At 43.6% G+C, this 19,841-nt stretch overlaps 1 protein-coding gene and 1 long non-coding RNA gene across 2 annotated transcripts in view; one reads left to right on the forward strand and one right to left on the reverse strand.

The window, feature by feature from the left end:
- The window catches only part of LOC308610207, a 32,356-nt gene extending 15,349 nt beyond the window's left edge, over positions 1-17,007 (forward strand). The window contains exon 3 of the long non-coding RNA XR_014014449.1: positions 16,873-17,007. This is a non-coding gene — a long non-coding RNA (uncharacterized lncRNA). The remainder of the gene's footprint in view (positions 1-16,872) is intronic.
- On the reverse strand, positions 1,749-17,984 carry RNASEL (ribonuclease L). The gene is given in 7 exon segments (XM_081223517.1): positions 1,749-3,887; positions 3,890-4,011; positions 4,666-4,796; positions 8,664-8,796; positions 9,591-9,796; positions 11,042-11,127; positions 15,825-17,984. Coding segments are annotated over 7 exon segments (2,211 nt in total). The 5' UTR covers positions 17,302-17,984; the 3' UTR covers positions 1,749-3,831.
- Between the last annotated feature and the right edge of the window lie 1,857 nt (positions 17,985-19,841).

The following is a 19,841-nucleotide window of genomic DNA, read 5'->3' on the forward strand; positions in this document are numbered from 1 at the left end:
ATCTTTTCTTGTCCTTTCAGGTGTCCAAGGTCCTCTGCTAGTGTTCAGCAGGTGCTCTGTGCGAATTGTTCCGCTTGTAGATGTCTTCTTGATGTGGGGAGACGTGGAGAGATGTGGGGACTTGTGGGAAGAAGTGAACCCCAAGTCTTCCTATTCCACCATCTTGACCTCGACTTGGTCTCAGCATTTTTGAGGAACAGAGATAAGGCCAGTGCGGGAGGAGTTGAGCCTTCAGGGTAGGAGAGCAAAGCAGTGGGCACGACTGTACAGACACTGTCAGCTCACATAACGCCCTGTGGGAGCAGCTGGGTTTTATCCTAACTGCCATGGAAAGTCCTGGAAGGATTTTAATCTGGGAAGTGACCTGACGTGATTTATATTTCTTCAAGATCACTTTGTGGAGAAAAGATTGTTGGGGCATGAGGATGCAAGCCCAATAGTCCGTTACAAGGCTCATGCTTCAGTCCAAATGAGAAATGATGGTAGTTTGAGCACAGCAGACACAAAAGGTTGTGAACAGATTTAGAATTTATTTTGGTGAGAGAACCAACTGCACTTATTAATAGATTGGATGTAGGGCGTATGGGAAAAAAGAAGCAAACAAGACTGATAATTTGTAGGCAATTATGTGGATAAATTTCAGAACATGGATATCATCTGTCTATTTATGATGATAACTCGTCATGGCACTTGAAAAGATCATCCATGGAGAAAAGAGGAAAAGTGAATTGCTTGAGGATTAATTCGGGGGCACTCAATGTTTAGGGGTTGAGCAGAGAAGGAGCTGGCAAAGGACACTGTGGAGGAGCAACCATTGGGGAGGAAAAGCAGGTAAGTGTGGTGCTGCAGGTGCTAAAGAAGACAGGTGCAAGAGCAAAAGAGTAGTCAGCTGAATCAACTGTGGTGTGAGGTTGATGAAGACAGAGAAGGACCATTGGATTTGGTTGCTATGAAGGCCGTGGGTAACCATGACCTCCTAGGCTTTAATAGGAAGGAATGGATAAAAGCCCCGATACACACGCTCACAAAGACCATCCAGCCTACCTGAACTCCCTATCTTTGGCTCTCCAGAAAAACCACACCCTTTGGACTTGCAGACCTGGGTTTGCACCCTGGCTCTTCCACTTACTACCCATATGAACTTGGGCAACTTAGCAATCCTTTCTGAGCGTTAGTTGCCTCTTCTGTAAAATGGGAATAATTACATCTTATGGCATTGTCATGTTTGTTATGGGATGTCATATATAAAAGCATTAGGCTCTGGAAAGCAGTAGGTGCTCAAGAGGTGGTAACTATTATTCTTACCATAATTTTCTCTCCTATGTTGCTTGTTCAGTGCATTCTAGGCAGGCAAGCTCCCCTCGTCTCTGTGTAACTGGCACTTCTGCTTGACAAGCCCAAGCACAGAATCACTTTGCCTAACACAGTACCTAACGTGAACTACAAGCTCAATTAAATGTTTGTGATAATGGCAACTGAATAAGAAATATTTGCAGCATGTCCACAGAAACCCTTAGAGGATTAAAGCAGAGAGTACAGTGATCAGACCCTTCCTTTTCTACAAGGACCCCCAAGGTGCGTATTGTTCCCGAATTAATGGAGGGCTGAAATTAGGCTCCTTTTCCCATTATTAAAGAGCAGAATGCCTTTCTTAAAACTTACCCAGGAATTAATCACTGGGCATTTTCTATTGTTGATATCACTACTCTCTAAAGTAGAAATGTCACTCAGAGAAAATCAGACATTCAGATAATTCAAAGTTTTATTGAGTATGCTTTACAAATGGGCATTTGATTGTCATATCCAAGTACTCACTACAAATCAGAAAAACAAATCTTACTTTTAAAACTTAAAGCAACCTTGCTGCTCCTAAAACCTTAAAGTCTTAAGTTTGTTTCTTCCAGTACTTGTTAATTTCATTCAGTGACACCCTTTTTAGACCACCTCCTTTTTAAATTCTATTTATTTATTTATTTTTGGCCATGCCCTGCGGCATATGGTATCTTAGTCCCCAACCAGGGATCGAACCCGCACCCCCTGCGCTGGAAGTGCAGAGCCTTAACCACAGGACCACCAGGGAAGTCGAGACCATCTCCTTTTCAGAAAGAACCTAAGATACTGTTTTTTCTCCCAGCTCCTCTCATTACAAAGCTTCATCTTCACCACCACAGTGAGGATAACTGGAAAGAACATCAGACTTCATACCAGAAAATCTTTTCAAATTCAGACAGTGACTCTTCCTATGCATTAGAGTAAATCAACACGTCTCTAACCTTAGTTTCCTCATCTGCAAAATGAGGATCACAACACTTATCTTACAGGATTATTTTGAAAACTAAAGAAGTAAAATATGCAGGTGTAATTTATAAGTTATAAAACACCATCAAAATGTGTCCTAGCATTATTACTCATGTATGAAGATGGATCATTCATTTTTCAATGAATATTTATTGGCCATTACCATGTGGCAGACATTTTGCTAAGCTGTATGATACACATCAAAAAAATATATATATCATTGGTCCTAAGGAGCCAATTATATATATATATATATCATTCCAGTGGGGAAGAATCATGCTCTGGGTGGAGAGAAACATGCTCTGGTGTGGCCATGGGTGCTAGGGAGCCAGAGAGGACACTCAGACAGGGGTGTGGAAAGTGAGGGCATTCAGAGGACTTCCTGAGGGGGTGAAACTGGAACTGTCTCACTGCAGATCCAAAAGCAAGACATCAAACTCGAGTCACGCCTCTGTGAGGTGAGCCACACAATCCACAGTTCTGGGCTCCCAGCCAGTTCAAAGGTAGCACAGCCCACTAAGGCAGAATTTCTCAACCTCAGTGTCACTGATAATTCTGTTCTTCTGGATAATTCTGTGTTTCGGGGGTGCTATCCTGTGCATATCATAGAATGTTCAGCAGCATCCCTGACCTCTATCTACTAGATGCCAGTACAACCCCCTACCCTCAGCTTTGATGGACATTTTAACTGCCAAATGGTCCCTGAAGGGCAAGATTGCCTACAGTTGAGAAATACAGCCTTAACATAATAGAAAACCAACACAGGTGATTCTAGAAGGAATGCATTTCATACAGTCGGTGCTTAGACTTATACTAGTTAGTGCTCAACAAATATTGAATGAATCAATGAGCCACCCAGAGCCCATTTGACCTTTTGGATCTCATGTAGAAGAGCTCTGAGCTAGTAATTAAGTTCTAAGGTGCCGAGTGAGAGTTAACAATAACACCACGTCCATTTATACTGCGCTCTGTGCAAGTAGTATTATCTGGGGCAAGTAGTTCAATTTCTCTGAGTCTCTCAGGCTCTTCAGTTCCTAAAAGGGGATATTAATCTTATCTTGCAAGGTTGTTGGGAGAATTACATGAGATAATTGATGAAAACATAAAGCATTAGAGGTTTAGGAACTCACTCCTTTGGTGCAGTTGACAAGAGGAATCTTAGCAGGATGCTCTCCCAGCTCCTGCCACTAAGCTTTACCCTTAAAAAGGACTAGAGTAGTTTGAGCATATGCTTTTTTTGTTGTAAACGTGGAGAATGCTGAGCACGGCACCAGGAACTGACACATCAGCTATCCAATTCATTGCTCACAAGCAACCAGGTTAGTCAAGAGGCCCAGGGAATTCCCTGGTGGTCCAGTGGTTAGGACTCCGTGCTTCCACTACAGGGGGGCATGGCTTCAGTCCCTGGTGGGGGAACTAAGATCCCACACGCCACGTGGTGTGGCCAAAAAAAAAAAATGTCAAGAGGCTCAAAGAGTTGTGACTCGCCCAGGATTCCACAGCAAAAAAGTACTTCCCTGAATTCAAAAGGCACTAGGGCTGGCCAGCCTGCTCACCACCACCACCTCCATCACACCTAGGCTTATTTAGATGTGAGGTTTTGGAAAATGCTTTGTGTATTCTGTGTTCTGTAGTTTCCTATAGACATACATGACCAGATCGGGAAATTTCTCCTGAAAATACTGGGAAGGTTCTCCAATTCTTGACTTCATCCTGAAATGAAACATAAATATTTTGATATGCTTGCCCCAAACTCTGCATCCCCCCTTTATAGCATATGGCCCTGGAAATCTTTTTTTTGCTCCCCTGGTTTCTATAGCAGAATAAATGAGGACTTTGGAATCTGACAGAGCAAGATTCATCTCCTGACTCTTCAACTAATGGACTAAACTTTGGCAACTTAAGTTTTATGAACCTCAGTTTTATTATCCATAAAATGTACATAATACAATCCCACAGTCCCTTATCTACAATGCTGAAATCCAAAAAAGCCCTCAAAACTTCAAGTTTTTTGTGAGCTTACAGCTAAGAATTTTGGTAGCAAAAGCTAATTGGATTAACACGGGGCTACTCTTCTAATGCTACATTTGCTTTACCCAGCCACGCAGTCCCCTGTATTTCTTCACACAAGAATTGCTAGCCTACTGTTCAAGGGGGCTCAGCAAAAATTGAAAAGGAAGAGGAGAAGCTGCAGGGCATGTCCACTGTTGACTGTAAGACCCTTGTGATGGCCCTTTTCCAAACAGAAGGAGGAATGACTTTCATCAAAATAAATTTTCTTCTTTCCTTCAAATAGCAGATATAAATTTAGAACTGGAATTTTTAAATTATTCTCATCCCATACATGACTTCTCATACATGACTTACATTTTATTCTTGTCTTCATCAATGTGCTCTCCCAAATTCCGGATGAACTTCAGCAGGTCACCCACAGTGTCCTGATAAACATTGCCATTTTTATAAAACTCATTCATTTTTTCCATCACAAATTTGTCAATCTAAAAAAAATTACACAAAAATGTGGTAGCAACACAAAATAAATCCTGAATGTTAATACAAAAAGGCAGAATACAAATTTGAATATATGCCAAAATTTCCACTAATTAATAAAGCAAATTAATACAAAGAAAAGAATGGAAGTAAGCACCATACACCACAACGCTAACTGTAGTTGTGTTTGGATGTGGAATTATAAATAACTTTAAATTCGTGTATCTATTTTCCAAGAGAATTGTTTTCATAGAAATTAACTACATTAAAACATGGTTTAGGAAATCGTTGGCTACTATACGAGGAAATTTGCTCACTACACTCTGCAGTAGCACTATCCTTGTGGCCACCCTTCCAAATTCATACTTGATTACATCTCCTCCTTCAAGAGGGTTGTCCTGACTGAAACCAGGCGTTGCAGCCATTGCCATAGTGAGTGTGGTTGTTCTTTGTTTTCTTTTGTTTGTAATTATGTTTCCAAAGGTTACATGTTTCTCCTTGTCCCTAGGTGTCCCAGGGCAGCTGCTCTCATGTTAATAATGCCTTCCTGGGCTTCCCTGGTGGCGCAGTGGTTGAGAGTCCGCCTGCCGATGCAGGGGACACGGGTTCATGCCCCGGTCCGGGAAGATCCCACATGCCGCGGAGCGGCTGGGCCCGTGAGCCATGGCCACTGAGCCTGCGCGTCCGGAGCCTGTGCTCGGCAATGGGAGAGGCCACAACAGTGAGAGGCCCGCGTACCACAAAAATAAATAAATAAATAAATAAATAAAAATAATAATGCCTTCCTCTTGTAGATGGCTCTGATAGGTAGAAAGAGTCTGGAGTAAGAGAATAAGATGCAACAACCATGAAGCCAGAGGGTCCCTTAGGAAGAGTAACTGGTGACTAGAAGCCTGCCTGGGGGTACTATGTGTGGAGCACATGTGAGAAATGCTGAGCATGTATGTGTGCGAGGAGAGGCAGCCATATGAAGAAGGTGGAGTCCACACTGGAAAACTGGTTGCACGCCCAGGAAAATGGGCAAGTCACCAAAATCAACAGGACAACAAAGCTGAAAATGAAAACGAAAAGATAAGACTTGAAGTCAATCAAAATTCAACATATGTCAATGAAGTTTCAGGGAAAGAACCAATGAACTGAGAGACAAAAGAACAGAATTCTCTTCCCAGCTCTGCCAACCTCTGGCTTTCCAGCCCTGAGTATTTGGGGTTCCACCTCTGAGCCTCAACTTCCTTGGCAATTAAATGATTTGGTGGACTTGACGGCATCATAACATTGTGCAGTGAGCCACTTTAGTGCGTGGCCTTTTTTTTTTCCCATTTTTTTATTGAAGTATAGTTGATTTACAATGTTGTAATTTCTGGTACAGCAAAGTGATTCAGTTATACATATATATACATATTCTTTTTCACATCCTTTTCCATTATGGTTTATTAGAGGGTATTGAATATAGTTCCCTGTGCTATGCAGTAGGATCTTGTTGATTAAATACGTTTTTATATTTTTATTTTTAACCAGTTTTAAATGTTTCTCTAGGGGAATTGGCACATTTAATATTTGGTCTCATTTGTATTATCTTTTTTTCTGTATCTCTATTTTCCTATTTGCTTTTCAATTCTGTACCTTCTATTACAGTAGATTGGGTATCCTTTTTGTCATTTGAAGTACAATCAGAATAAAATCTTTTTTTTTTTTTTAAATTCAAAGTGTTTAAATGCTTCCATTTTGAATAATTCAGTTAAGAACCTATACAGGTTTGTTCCCAGAAGCTAATGCATCAATCACTAGTCTCCACTAAGGAAGAATAAAATCTTACGTAAATTATCTGAGGATAAAAAAGTAGTTCTACCATTATTTTTCATGTTTATAAATAAAACTGAGGCTCCTTTCTCTGAATGATAGAGTCTTGTGTCTTTGGGTTCAGCCCCATTTTCTCCAACCCCTTTGTCTCCCAGGTTCCTCGTTGTTGTATCTTGTTCTCTGGAAACACTTTTTAAAATTACATTTTTGCACCTTAGAACCTGCCTGTATCATCACATCTGATGACTGATAACGTTCCATCACCTCCATAACCTTTATCTCTCTAGTGATATTTAGCACTTTTCTTTATTTGTACTTTCCTCTTCATTTCAATTCTGTCCTTCCTTCTTATACCTCTGGACCTTTGGGCTTTGACTGATAATTTACCCAACACCACTGCATGTTCTCAAACCTTGCTTCTGCTTGCAAACAGAAAGTAAAGGCCAGATAATTAACCTTCAAGGAACGACTTTCCTATATGGTCTGAAAATAATGCTCCATTTAACACTGAGTGGAGAGTAAGAAAAGAAGGGAAACAATAGCTTTCATCACCTGCTTCTTCTGTGCTTTGTGCTCTATACTTCTCTTATTTCTACTTTTGCAACCACTTTTATTAGCACTTCAGTCTTGAGGTTGGATTTCTCCTTTCTGTTGCCTGTAGTACTGTTTCTCTGTCTCAGACATTAAAAAGAAAAAGAAAATGACAATCTCTATCAGCTACAGGTTAGCACATGGCCTTTAAGCCAGAGTGCCCAGCTTCAAATCCTGCTGCACCCTTTACTGATTCTGTGCCTTTGAAACAAATCACTTGTCTGTGCCTCAGTTTGCCCACCTGCAAGATGGAGCTAATTGCCTCAGAGGCTGTTGTAAAGATTAACTGTGGTTACTCATGGAAAGTCCTGAGAACTACAGCTGCCATATAGTTAGCACTATGTGATCGTTAGCTATTACTATCATCTGCTCTTGTTTCAAATGTCTTTGTTTCTACAAGTTTAATTTTTAGCTGAACTTTTATAGACATTCATTTAGCAAAGAGTCATGGCACACCTACTCCATGCCAAGAATACAATGACAGACAAGACAACAGATGGTCTCTGCCCTCGTGGAACTTACTGTGTAGCAAGAAAGAGAGACGTTAAGCCAGCAATTATGAGTGTGATATGTGGTCTAGAGGCCAGCAAGGGAAGGAAAGCAAAATGAGACGCAGAAATGAAGAGGTTCGGAAGAAGCAAGAGTCCTACATCAGGCTTAAGATACAGAAGCTGCTGGTCTCACTCGAAGACTTGAGAGTTATGGATTTTCCCATAATGCTTTGTCCATGTCTCTGGGGTACCCAGCATGTGTCCCACAGCCATCATTCTGTGGGTCTCTCCGCCCCACATGGATGCTGTACTCTGTTTTGTATATCTCTGACCTTGCATGGGCCTAACACATACTGGTACTTGATAGATGTCTGCTCATTAATAATAACGAAAGTTCTGATAGTACTGACTAGACTGAAATGGTGATTAATTTTTATGTTCCACTATACTGAGTGGACCTTCTCTGGAAGAGGAGGAATTTGAAAGATCATCTTTTTTCTTTTTTTTTTTTTTTCATTTTCTGTTCTCTCACACAGAAAATAGGTGCGTATATGGATGCTCAGGCTGGGCTATTCACGGACAGCAGAGGCAGCCAGTCTCCCTGGATGGAAATGCCCCATGGGGGAGTACCTCCTTTGGACTAAACTCTATTTAATCAGCTGCTCTTGTCACAGTGGAAATAGAATTGTTTGTCAGACCTCGCTCAGAAAACAAGGCTTGAGAGAAAGAGTCACAGAAAAGAAAAAGGCTCTTGGGCTGTGACAAGGCCATCCTAAACAGGAGCCTGGATGAGTCTCTCAGGAGGGCCTGGCCTGGAGCAGAGACTCAAAAGGGCAGAGGGGACCTGGGATGGGAGGAGGGAAAGGAAAATCCCCTTTCTCACCACTTGGTTGGGCCAGGCCCATAGTATAAAAAAGTTAGGAAAACCAACGTAACACATGACACAGATTCTTATTCCTGGAATAACTCCCAGACCGTAGGAGTTGTTCACACCTTAGTCGTCCACTGGGCAAAACTTGTGGAAAGTTCAGATGTTTCAGGTTGCAGACGCTGGAGGATCTTGCCATTAGCCTTTCTCCTTTTGATGTCAGATTCATTTCCCACATTCCTAAGGGTCCTGTAGCGGCTGAGAATGATAGAATCATCACGGTTGTTCCATCCTTCCCACTCTTTACAGAACTATTAGATTTTGGCTTTTGATAAGAGTAGTAAAAGCATGTCTCTCAAATCTGCATAAGGGGAGAGCTCTCTCTCTCTCTGTTTTCCCTCATCCTTTTTCTATTTTTCAATGGAGAAAACCAGATCCAGAGACGTTAAGTCACTGCTCCAATGACAGCCAGCCAGGAAATGCCAAGCTGAGAGAAAAGCCTGGGTCTGCTGATTCCCAGCCTGACTCCTGCCCACCTCACCATGATGGTTAATTTTATGTGTTAATTTCACTGACCACACAGGGCCCAAATTAAATATTATTCTGGGTGCGTCTGTGAGGATGTTTCCGAGGAGATTAGCATTTGAACCAGTGGACTCAGTAAAGTAGACAGCCCTCCCCAATGTAAGTGGGCATCATCGAATCTATGGAGGGCCTGAATAGAACGAAAGGGGAAATTCGCCCCTCTCTGCCTGGTTGCTTCAGCTGGGACATGGCTCTTCTCTTGCCCTCAGCTCTCCTAGTTCTCAGGCCTTCAGACCCTTACTGGAATCTACATCTTCAGCTCCCCTGGTTCCCAGACCTTTGGATTCAGATTAAATTACACCATTGGCTTTCCTGGGTCACCAGCTTGAAGATGGCAAATAGTGGAACTTCTCAGCCCCAATATTGCATGAGGCATTTCCTTATTTTGTATATATATAAAGAGCCCTGACTAATACACTCACTGTGTCTGTCCTGGAGGCCTGTAATATACACTCAGTTTTCCTTACCTCGCCCAACTCCAAAAGAAAGGATGACCCAGCAGGCCACTCAGATGGGCCTTCACGTTGTCCCCAGGGAAGAACAGGTGATGAATGAGGTCCCGAGTTTCCTCATCTGGAGAACGTTGAATCAACTCTTCAGTTCTTAGATCCTTCAGCCTCTCAAAAGGAATGTCTCCCTGCTTTACCACATACAGGACCAGCCGTCCCAGGGCCTACACAAAAACCATAAATCAAGCTAAAAGTGCTTATGAATTATCACTCTATTTGGGGAACTTTGGAGGGTGTGGCGCAGGCTATGAGCAAATGGAAAACGGGTAGAATCTCTACGAGATTCCACAGCCTGGTCAGGGAGAGAAGGCATGGGCTTGTGCGTAGAGAACTCTTCAAGGTAGTATAGTTTAGTATACTACCTCTTCAAGGTAGTATAGTTTATAGGTTTAGGTTTATAAGGAACAAAAGATAATCCCAGGCCAGAGTTGTCAGGGCAGACTGCTTAGAGGAAGAGGAATTTGAGCTAGACTTCAAAGTACGGATAGAATTTAGATAAACAGGGGAAAGGGAGAAGGTTTTAAACAAGGGGAATGCTCAGAGTCTGGCTGGGAACTGGGACTTTGGGTCAGGCCTATGTCAGGCCACAGAGAAAGGAGCCAGACCAGGTCCCGCAGAATAGAGTGAAGGCCCCAGGAGTCAGGGCACAGCAGGGAGGAAGGACCAGGAAGGAGGCCAACATAGAAACTGCACTGGGAAGGACACCAGTCAGGGAAGGAGCTAAAATCTGGAGCCACTGAACCAGAAAGGCCAGGCATGGATGGAGAGTTCTTGTCTATTGGGTTGGAAGTTCAGCACCCTGGAGAACTCCAGGCGAGAGCTGCCCTGGCAAGCTCAGAATCTATCTGGGAGCTGTGGTCTGCAGAGGCTACGTCTCTGTTCTGTCTCCTCTCTGGAGAAACAGTTCTTTCAGGATCTTAACCTTTGGGGCTAAGTTTAGTCTCTTTCGAGTTGCGGATCGATCCCATCCCTCCGCTGTGCTTCAGAGGGCCTTAGTCGCTGGCCCTCCTAGGAGTTTGGCACACGTGTTTGAATAGAGTGGGAAAAGAAATCTCATTTACTTTGTCTTTAGGCAGAAAATACCTCCTACAGGAATTGTGGAATTATTTTGGAGAAAATCTCCTGGCGGTAATTCTGGAAGAAGTGTGGCATGCTCAGTGTATTTACTATTCAGCCTGTGGGGTCAGAGAGAGATCTAAAGAGATAGAGAAAGGGGCCACGGCGACGGCCAACCCCACACCCACTTGGCTGTCTGCAAGGGAGTGAAGGCAATGAGTACCAGGGAAATGCCTTGAAATGTCTTTCCTTCTGGTTGAAATAGGAACATCCTCTAACTGGCCACAGGGAGTAAGGTAATGAACAAAAAAGGAAGCAGAAAGGTGGAAAAATAAATTGTTTGTAGAAATTACCTCTAGATCTCTCTCAATTTCCTGTGGATCTCCAGTCCACTTGATGCTTTTATCGAAATCTGCCAGCCAAGCACCATTCTTGGAATCTAAGGGATAGTTTGTAGAGATGCATTGAAAATCCTCATTCTCCATGCTGTAATTAATTGAAATAAGTCTGGAACACAATGTACAATCTATCATCTCTGAGGAAGACAATGATAAGCTCACGTCTGCTTTGTTGTTTGCTTCTCAAAACACCGTCATGTGCACTGTGTCGTTTGATCTCTTAGGTATCTGCCAAGAGCAGGACTTACATTTTATTTGTTCCAAGCCAAGGGGTGGGGAAGCATGAGGATAAGAATAACCAGCTCCCCAGTCATGCAACTCCTGGGGTCAAAGAGCACAGATTTGTAAAGAAGCTGCTGGCAGGAGTTAAGGTTACATCCTATAGCTAAAGAACAACTAAACAACAAGGGTCCAAATCCAAGACCACCTTAAGCATAGCATTCCACCAAATCAAGCCCACTAGTTAATGCCCACTAAGACGTTGTAATCTGTTACCACGAATAAGCCATGTGCTTGTAATGAGTCACTGCCTCCTTGCCCCCTTCAGAATCTTCCTCCCTTAAAGGAAGCCACTAAGTCTTCAGAAAGAGGGATGCATGGATGAGAGAGGTCAGGAACAAAATGAAAGGTGGGTGAGTCAGTAATTTGTCCTCGAAGAGGTGCCTTAAAGGAGTCTGAGAGGAAGGCTGGGTAACCCCACATAGGATGATGGCCACTACAACTGTGTGCTTCTCAAACTCCTTTCATTATGAACTTAGACATCAGAGTTGTGAGGAAACTCAGAGTCTAACAAAAAGGAACCCATTAAATCATTCAACAAATGTTTAGTGAGGGGAAAAAAATGATGGTGAGGAAGGAGAACACAGTCCTGGCCCTACAGAGTTTAGAGTCTCTGGGCAAGGAGACCAATACTAAAGGAGGGTAAACATTAAATTAATTGCAATTTTGACAATGCTAGCCCAAAGTGCAGGATGTCCTAAAAGTGTATCACAAGAAGAGCTACATGGCTGGGCGGCGGGGTGGGGGTGGGGGGTTGTGGTGCAGGGAGGGTGGAGAAGTTTTCCTTAAGGAAGAGACGCCTAGGGAATCCCCTGCTGGTTCAGTGGTTAGGACTCCGAACTTCCACTGCAGGGGGCATGGGATCAATCTCTAGTTGAGGAAATAAGATCCCACATGCCGCATGGTGCAGCCAAAAAAAAAAAAAGAGGAAGAGACGCCTAGACAGAAAAGATCAGAAAGTAGAATTTGGGTAGGTGAGTGGAATGGGGAACAGAAGGAAGAGAGAATTCCAGATAGGAATGCGTGGAGAATTCCACTCTGGCAGAAGGAAGGCCCAAGTGTGCACTTGGGGAGGAGGGACAGAGTCAGAAAGTTGCTTGTGATGAGGTTGAAGGGGCAGATGGGGTGCAGATCATAACCACAGACCACTTTCAATTATGTGAAGTGATAAATTCCCTTCACTTATTTAAGCCACTTGGAGTCGAGTTTTCTGCTACTGAAATTTGAAAGTACCTAATGGAATACCTCACATCTCTTCTAACATTTGATTTGTTTATTACACGCCCCAATTTTTTATTTTTAGTTTCAACAGACTTTGTTAAAGTGCTATAAAAAGTTTTAATGCAGGCTTCCCTGGTGGCGCAGTGGTTGAGAGTCCACCTGCCGACGCAGGGGACACAGGTTCGTGCCCCAGTCCGGGAAGATCCCACATGCCGTGGCGCGGCTGGGCCCGTGAGCCATGACCGCTGAGCCTGCGCGTCTGGAGCCTGTGCTCTGCGACGGGAGAGGCCACAACAGTGAGAGGCCCGCGTACCGCAAAAAAAAAAAAAAAAAAAAAAAAAAGTTTTAATACTTACACTCAGTTTCTGTACTACAGTGTAGAGAGGGAATTTGGCCCTGCTGACACCTGATTTGGCGCCAGTGGAACTGGTTTCATACTTCTGGCCTGCAGAACTGCGGGAGATTAAATTCCTGTTGTTCTAAGCCACCAGGTTTGTGACAATTTCTTTTAACAGCCATGGAAACTTACACATTTGGTTAGCTATGTTTCTTTGGGTGTAAGTTCTTCTGTTTCATGCCTCTCTTTCACAGTATTGGCACCTCTCCAATATCTTAAGTGATTTTCGACTGTAAGCCTTACTTTGCGGTTGGGACTCCCTGACGTCCTGCGAGTTGCTTCTGTTAACGCCACCCAATATAGTGGAGGGATGGAAGCAGTCGTCAGAGCTTCTGCTTTGCGTTTTATTCAGTGAAGCTCTGGGGTAAGCAGGACATGCCACTTAGTAGCTGCTTTGGCAGAAATCTTGCATGTTTGACTGCTCTTTGTTTCTCTTGATATCACCAATGACCCAGTGTCTCAAGCAGTCCCCCTGTCTGCAGAAGAAAGGTCTGTCATAGATGCTTGGTCCCTGGGGAAGAGGGGAAGCCCAGGGTTTGATCTTCCTAGTGTCGACTGATGCAGCAATCTGCCTGCTAGCTGGTCCTTGGTCCTCTCCTGCTTCTGGCTTCCATCACTTTGGAGTGGCACTTTTCTACACTGTTCCTACATTCATGAGTAATGTTTCTCTGTGGCTTCTTGCATTTGTCCTGGGCTCCTGTATTATTCTTCAATCGCATCCTATCTATGTTTAGTCTCTCCATGATTCTTCAAGGATTTTGTCCTCTAGGAATTCTTTTTTTAATGTTGATCTCAGTTATGAATTCATTTAAAAATCTTTTCCCGGGCCTCCCTGGTGGCGCAGTGGTTGAGAGTCCGCCTGCTGATGCAGGGGATACGGGTTCGTGCCCCGGTCTGGGAGGATCCCATATGCCGCGGAGCGGCTGGGCCCGTGAGCCATGGCCGCTGGGCCTGCGCGTCCGGAGCCTGTGCTCCGCAACGGGAGAGGCCACAACAGTGAGAGGCCCGCATACCGCAAAAAGAAAAGAAAAAAAAAAAAAAAAATCTTTTCCCATCATTTGAGGGATTTAATACAGGGAAGAGTCTGCAGTATGTGCTAGGTTCGCCACCTTGAGGCAGAAATATAATCGGTTCTTTACTGTTCAAGCTTAAGAATGGAAGAAGTGGTGCTAGAAATTTCAAAGAATAGGTAGTCACAAATTATTTTTCTTTAGAACGTGATGTGTGACCCTCTTGCATCAAGATCAGCAGGTAAACTTGGGAAGGACCTCACCTTTGGCTGAACCTCAAAGACTCTTCCTTACTGGGTAGAGTTGCACATATTTCTGGCCCTTGTCAGTCTCCCCAGCGAAGTTGCTTAAATCCAGGAAGCAGTGCCACAAGCACCTGTCCTCAAACTAAAACCAGATCTTACATCTACCTATTTCTCTCTTCCAGGACCTTAAGTACTGTTCTCTGACTCTCAGTACCCACATCTTCTTTTTACCCTGGTCCCTTACACCAAGCTTAAATGTCAGTGCATATCTGTAGGTTAGGTATCTGCTTCTGCTTAGCCCTCTAGACAAGTACCTGGCCTTTGTTGGGCACCTACAATGTACAGATGACTTGTCCATTTGACATACTGCACTTAGACCTCATAACAACCTTATGAAGGAGGTATTATCAGTCTCAAGTGAGGAAACCAGTGCTCACAGAATTAAGTGACTTGCTTGAGGTTACAAAGTGGTGGGACAAGGCTGCAAGGCTCCTTAAATATGGCTGAAGCCAAGGCTCTTTTTACTGTATCACCTTGTCCCCTGGGACTTTACACTCAGCTCTGCTTGTTGTTTTTTTTTTTTTTGAAGTTTTGAATTTTATTTTATTTATTTATTTTTCATACAGCAGGTTCTTATTAGTTATCTATTTTATACATATTAGTGTATATATGTCAATCCCAGTCTCCCAATTCATCTCACCGCCCCCCCCACTTCCCCCCCTTGGGGTCCATACATTTGTTCCCTACTCTGCTTCGTTTTTTTTGTTTTTTTGTTTGTTTGTTTGGCTGCGTTGGGTCTTCGTTGCTGTGCAGGTTTTCTCTAGTTGCAGTGAGCAGGGGCTACTCTTCGTTGCAGTGTGCAGGCTTCTCATTGCGGTGGCTTCTTTTGCTGTGGAGCATGGGCTCTAGGTGCGTAGTTGTGGCTCGCGGGCTCAGTAGTTGTGGCTCGCGGGCTCAGTAGCTGTGGCACACAGGATTAGTTACTCTGCGGCATGTGGGATCTTCCCAGACCAGGGCTCGAACCCGTGTCCCCTGCATTGGCAGGCGGATTCTTAACCACTGCGCCACCAGGGAAGCCCTCAGCTCTGCTTGTATCCTTGAATGTTGCTTTAGTTTATTTGGTTTTGGCTTGCAGCAGTGGACACTGACTTGTTCGGCCTGCTTGCAGTATGTTTCACTGTGTCACATCTTAACCTGGATCCCAATTTTAACCTCAGTTTTGCAATTAAGTTTCACTGTAACTGCCACCTTCTCTGAAGGAACACCCTTTCTAGGTTCCCTGACTTGCAGACTACTCCAAGAATTCAAACTTCTGGAGCTGGCTCCATCCAAGACCTACCTTCATATTTGTATTTGCCAAGGGCAATATAAGGTTAGCCTGCTATTCCATTGGCATCCTCGACCTCCACGTGGAATACGAGTTATACCTAGTAGCAGGAGAGGTTGCACTGTAACTATGGATTTGTTACATTAATCCTCAAACTGAACAACCCACACTGACTCTAGTTCTTCCCTGTTCTGCCATGAAAATCCTTTCCTCTCGTAACTAAAGACCCTACGTTTCTAAGAGAACACTGGGGACTTACCTATTAACATGTTTTGTGGCTGCAGATCCTGGTGAGTGTATCCAGACAGGTGCAGTTCCTCAACAGCCTTAAATAGAGATGAGAGGACATTTCGAGCAAACTCATCTTCCTTGTTTTGCACAGCCTCCCCTCTGTGGTCAGCCAAGTGCTTCTCCAGTGTGTGTTCACACAGGGCGAGGCACACGTACAGAGAGCCCTTGTAGTTCTCACTGCCATAGAATGTCACCACATTACTGTTGGTTCGGTTGCTCTGCAACAAGGAGACTTCATTTTGTCCACGTGTGCTGCCTTCATAGAATAGCTTCACAGCTACCTCTTGGTCTTCATAGAACCCCAGGTAGATGCCCCCTTCAGAAGTGTCAGCAATTTTATATTCTTCATCCATAAAGATCTTAAGTTTACCAATCATAGGGCGGTATATCCTGTGGAGATGTTTCAGGGCTTCCCCCCAACGTGAGCTCTGCGGCTTCCAGTCTTGAGCAGGAGGGTGAAAATCTTCTATGGCTCCATGCTGGCAAAGAAACTTTGCCAGGTCATGGTCATAATTGCGCCTTGCTATGGCAAGAAGGTCTCCACAATCTGTTCTGGCTCCTTTGTCGCACAGCAACTGGGCGATTTCCTTCAGCTTGAGTTCGACAGCAAGATACAGTGCTGTTTTGCCCTCATTGTCTGTGTCATTGATCTCTATATGTTTTTGTTCCAGAAGCATCTGCACCAAACCCAGGTTCTTCTTTTCCACTGCCAGGATCAGGGGCGTCTTCCTTCCTTGCCCCCTCACACTGACATCAACCTTACAGTCCAGCAGAAGGCGAGTAATGGCCTTCACCTTCTCATCATCAGAGTTCATAAGAGCATAGGTCAAAGCATTTCTGCCCATATTGTCTCGGGCATTGACATCTGCCCCCATCTCGTGAAGGAGGATCCTCACGACATCTACATGCCCTTCTTCAGCAGCATCCATGAGAGCAGTGGCCCCTCCTTTCCTAATCTTCTCTTGATCCTGCTTTGTCTTTCGATGCAAATTCACCTTTGCTCCATTGTTATACAGGAACCTTAAGGCTTCGACTCTACCATACACAGAGGCTTCCATGAAAGCTGTGAAGCCATGAACATCACACTCGTTGACATCTGCTACTTTCGGAAGTAAAAGTTGGAGCACCTTCACATTTCCAGCGATGCCAGCAAGTATGAAGGGAGTGGCTCCATTCCTCTTCCGCAGACAAGGCTCAGCACCATGATTAAGCAGAAGATTCACAATGTCCTCGTTGCCACTTTGCACTGCATTATGCAAAGGTGACCAGCCCCATTCTTCATCCTGGAAATTGACATCAGCCCCTTTTTTTAGCAATTGCTGGATCCACTCAATGTCTTCCTTTTTAGTAGCTTTAATCAACAATTTATTGTCTTCCACTGAAGCCCTCCCATTAGTAGCGGGTGTGGGTCTTTCCTGAGGATTGTTAGGGCTCTTGGTCTCCATGATGGTAAATACCACTGGTTACAAATTTTTTGCCTTTTTTTCAAGAAAATGAAAAACTTATCTCCTTGGGATTTGATCAAAGAAACGTGGAACTCTTAGAAAATCCTGTCAGGGTCAATCAGAATTATCTGGCCACAGACCACCAGTAACAGGAAGGACAATACTCTTGAAGTCTTCTGACTTTCCACCTGGAGATGAGAGAGGAACTTTATAATTTTATAATAGTGAGAAAACATTTAGACTTCCCTGGTGGTGCAGTGGTTAAGAATCTGCCTGCCAATGCAGGGGACACGGGTTTGAGCCCTGGTCTGGGAAGATCCCACATGCCGTGGAGCAACTAAGCTTGTGAGCCACAACTACTGAAGCCCACGCACCTAGAGCCCATACTCCACAACAAGAGAAGCCACCACAATGAGAAGACTGCGCACCGCAACAAAAAGTAGCCCCTGCTCGCAGCAACTAGAGGAAGCCTGAACGCAGCAATGAAGACCCAATGCAGCCAAAAATAAATAAATTTATTAAAAAAAGAAAACATTTGAATTCGAGAAATTAATTTTACTAGCAACTTTTTCAAAATACATCTATTATAGAAATTTTAATTATAGAATATTAAAATATATATAAATTTTAAACAAGAAAATTATTACTTTATTCTCCCACTGCCCAGGAACAGGTATTGTTAATATTTTAGTATAGTTCTATAGATTTTTTAAAAAATAGTTGGGCTCATGCTCTGTAAGTAACTTTGTATCCTGCCTCCTTTCATTTAATGCCTTATTATAAATAATGTCCTATGTTATTACAAGGGTTTTAAAACATTTTGATGGCTATGCAATATGCCATCAGAGAGGTTTTTCAGTTCTCTACTATGGAGCAAATTTTTAAAATAACTTTTAAAACAGAGTTTCAAAATGATTATTTTTTTCACAATTCTAAATAATGTTGGAGCAAATTTAGCTTATTTTAGCTTGTTTTCTTATGATAGATCTTATAATAGATTTCTTATGATAGATTTCAAAGAACTGAATGCCGAGACAAAGGCTATGATTGTTTTTAGGATTCTCAACCTATATTAATACATTTTTTTCCAATGCCATATAAACATACTCTTACTAGAAATAGATGGCCTTTTTAAAAAACCAGAACCCTCATTTAATAAGCAAATATGTGTTTTTCATCAGTTTGTGTTTCTGGTTGAACATGCTCAGCACAGTCCTGGTTCTTTGCACGTGTGCAGTCCTATTCAAACTAGTGTAGAGTATGGTTAAGAACTCAGACTCCCAACTCAGCAAGATCTAAGTTTGAGCCCCTGATCGTGTAATTCTAGACTCTTACTTCTTAATCGTGTAACCTTAGATTATTGAGCCTCAATTTTCTGTTCCCTCAAATGGGGGCAACAATAAATACAGTCCCCCATAAAAAGTGCATTGAAGTAGGGAGAGGGGGAAATATTAAGCCTTCAATAAATGGTAGAGCTAATTACGTTCGTTTATGAAAACAAAAGTTAACAAGTCCCAGTCTCCTCACCCATGTGCATATACACACTATACAAATAGGGAACCTGGGGGGTCAGTTTAATCCAACTGCCCTTGATCAGCTCTGAGCAATTTAGACCCAATTCAAATAGCAGATGGCAGCAAACTGTTACCTGAATATCTGCATAACTACGTCTGCTGCAAAATTCACAGAGCAACCATTTTTCAGCAATCTCACCCCTCCGACAGTGTCAAAGCCCCTACCTCAGAGGTCTAATCAAATGTGCAGTGGAAGCACAATCACCCGGTAATGAACTCTCTGGACCCAATGTTTGTGTAAACACTTCCGGTGACAGTGAGTGTGAGGCGTGCTGGAATAAAGGACCAGGGAAGGAAAGAAGCTCGAAGAAACCTGGAAGACTCGGGGTTTCTTCGAACTTCTTTCCTCCTCTGGTCTTTTATTTATTCCAGCCCACCTCCAACTGCTAACTTCAGTGTAATACAATCGTTTAAGAATACCACATCTTTGGGGCTTCCCTGGTGGCGCAGTGGTTGAGAGTCCGCCTGCAGATGCAAGGGGCACGGGTTCGTGCCCCGGTCCGGGAGGATCCCGCGTGCCGCGGAGCGGCTGGGCCCGTGAGCCATGGCCATTGGGCCTGCACGTCCGGAGCCTGTGCTCCGCAATGGGAGAAGCCACAGCAGTGAGAGGCCCGTGTACAGCAAAAAAAAAAAAAAAGAATACCACATCTTGGACTCCTTTTGAGGAAATGCAAATAAAAATGACGATAATGATAATAAGAGAAACCTCAAGTAAAATATCAGAGTAGAAAATAAAAATAACCCGTCAAAAACACTTTAAGGGAAGAGTCCTGCTTTCAGTTTCATTTTCTCCACATGACAAGACGCGCCTGATAAACGGAGATGACTTGCATAAATAATGTGTGGATTGTGACAGAACCCTGGGAATCTCGGGTGGGCTCAGGCCCAAAGGGCCCCCTGGGGCTGGCCAGCTGGCTCTGTGTGCTCTTTCCTCTCCTCCAGTTCTACACCCACTGTCATCTCCAG

Source organism: Mesoplodon bidens (genome assembly GCF_964165515.1).
Source record: "Mesoplodon bidens genome assembly, chromosome: 2".
Taxonomy (NCBI): Eukaryota; Metazoa; Chordata; class Mammalia; order Artiodactyla; family Ziphiidae; genus Mesoplodon; species Mesoplodon bidens.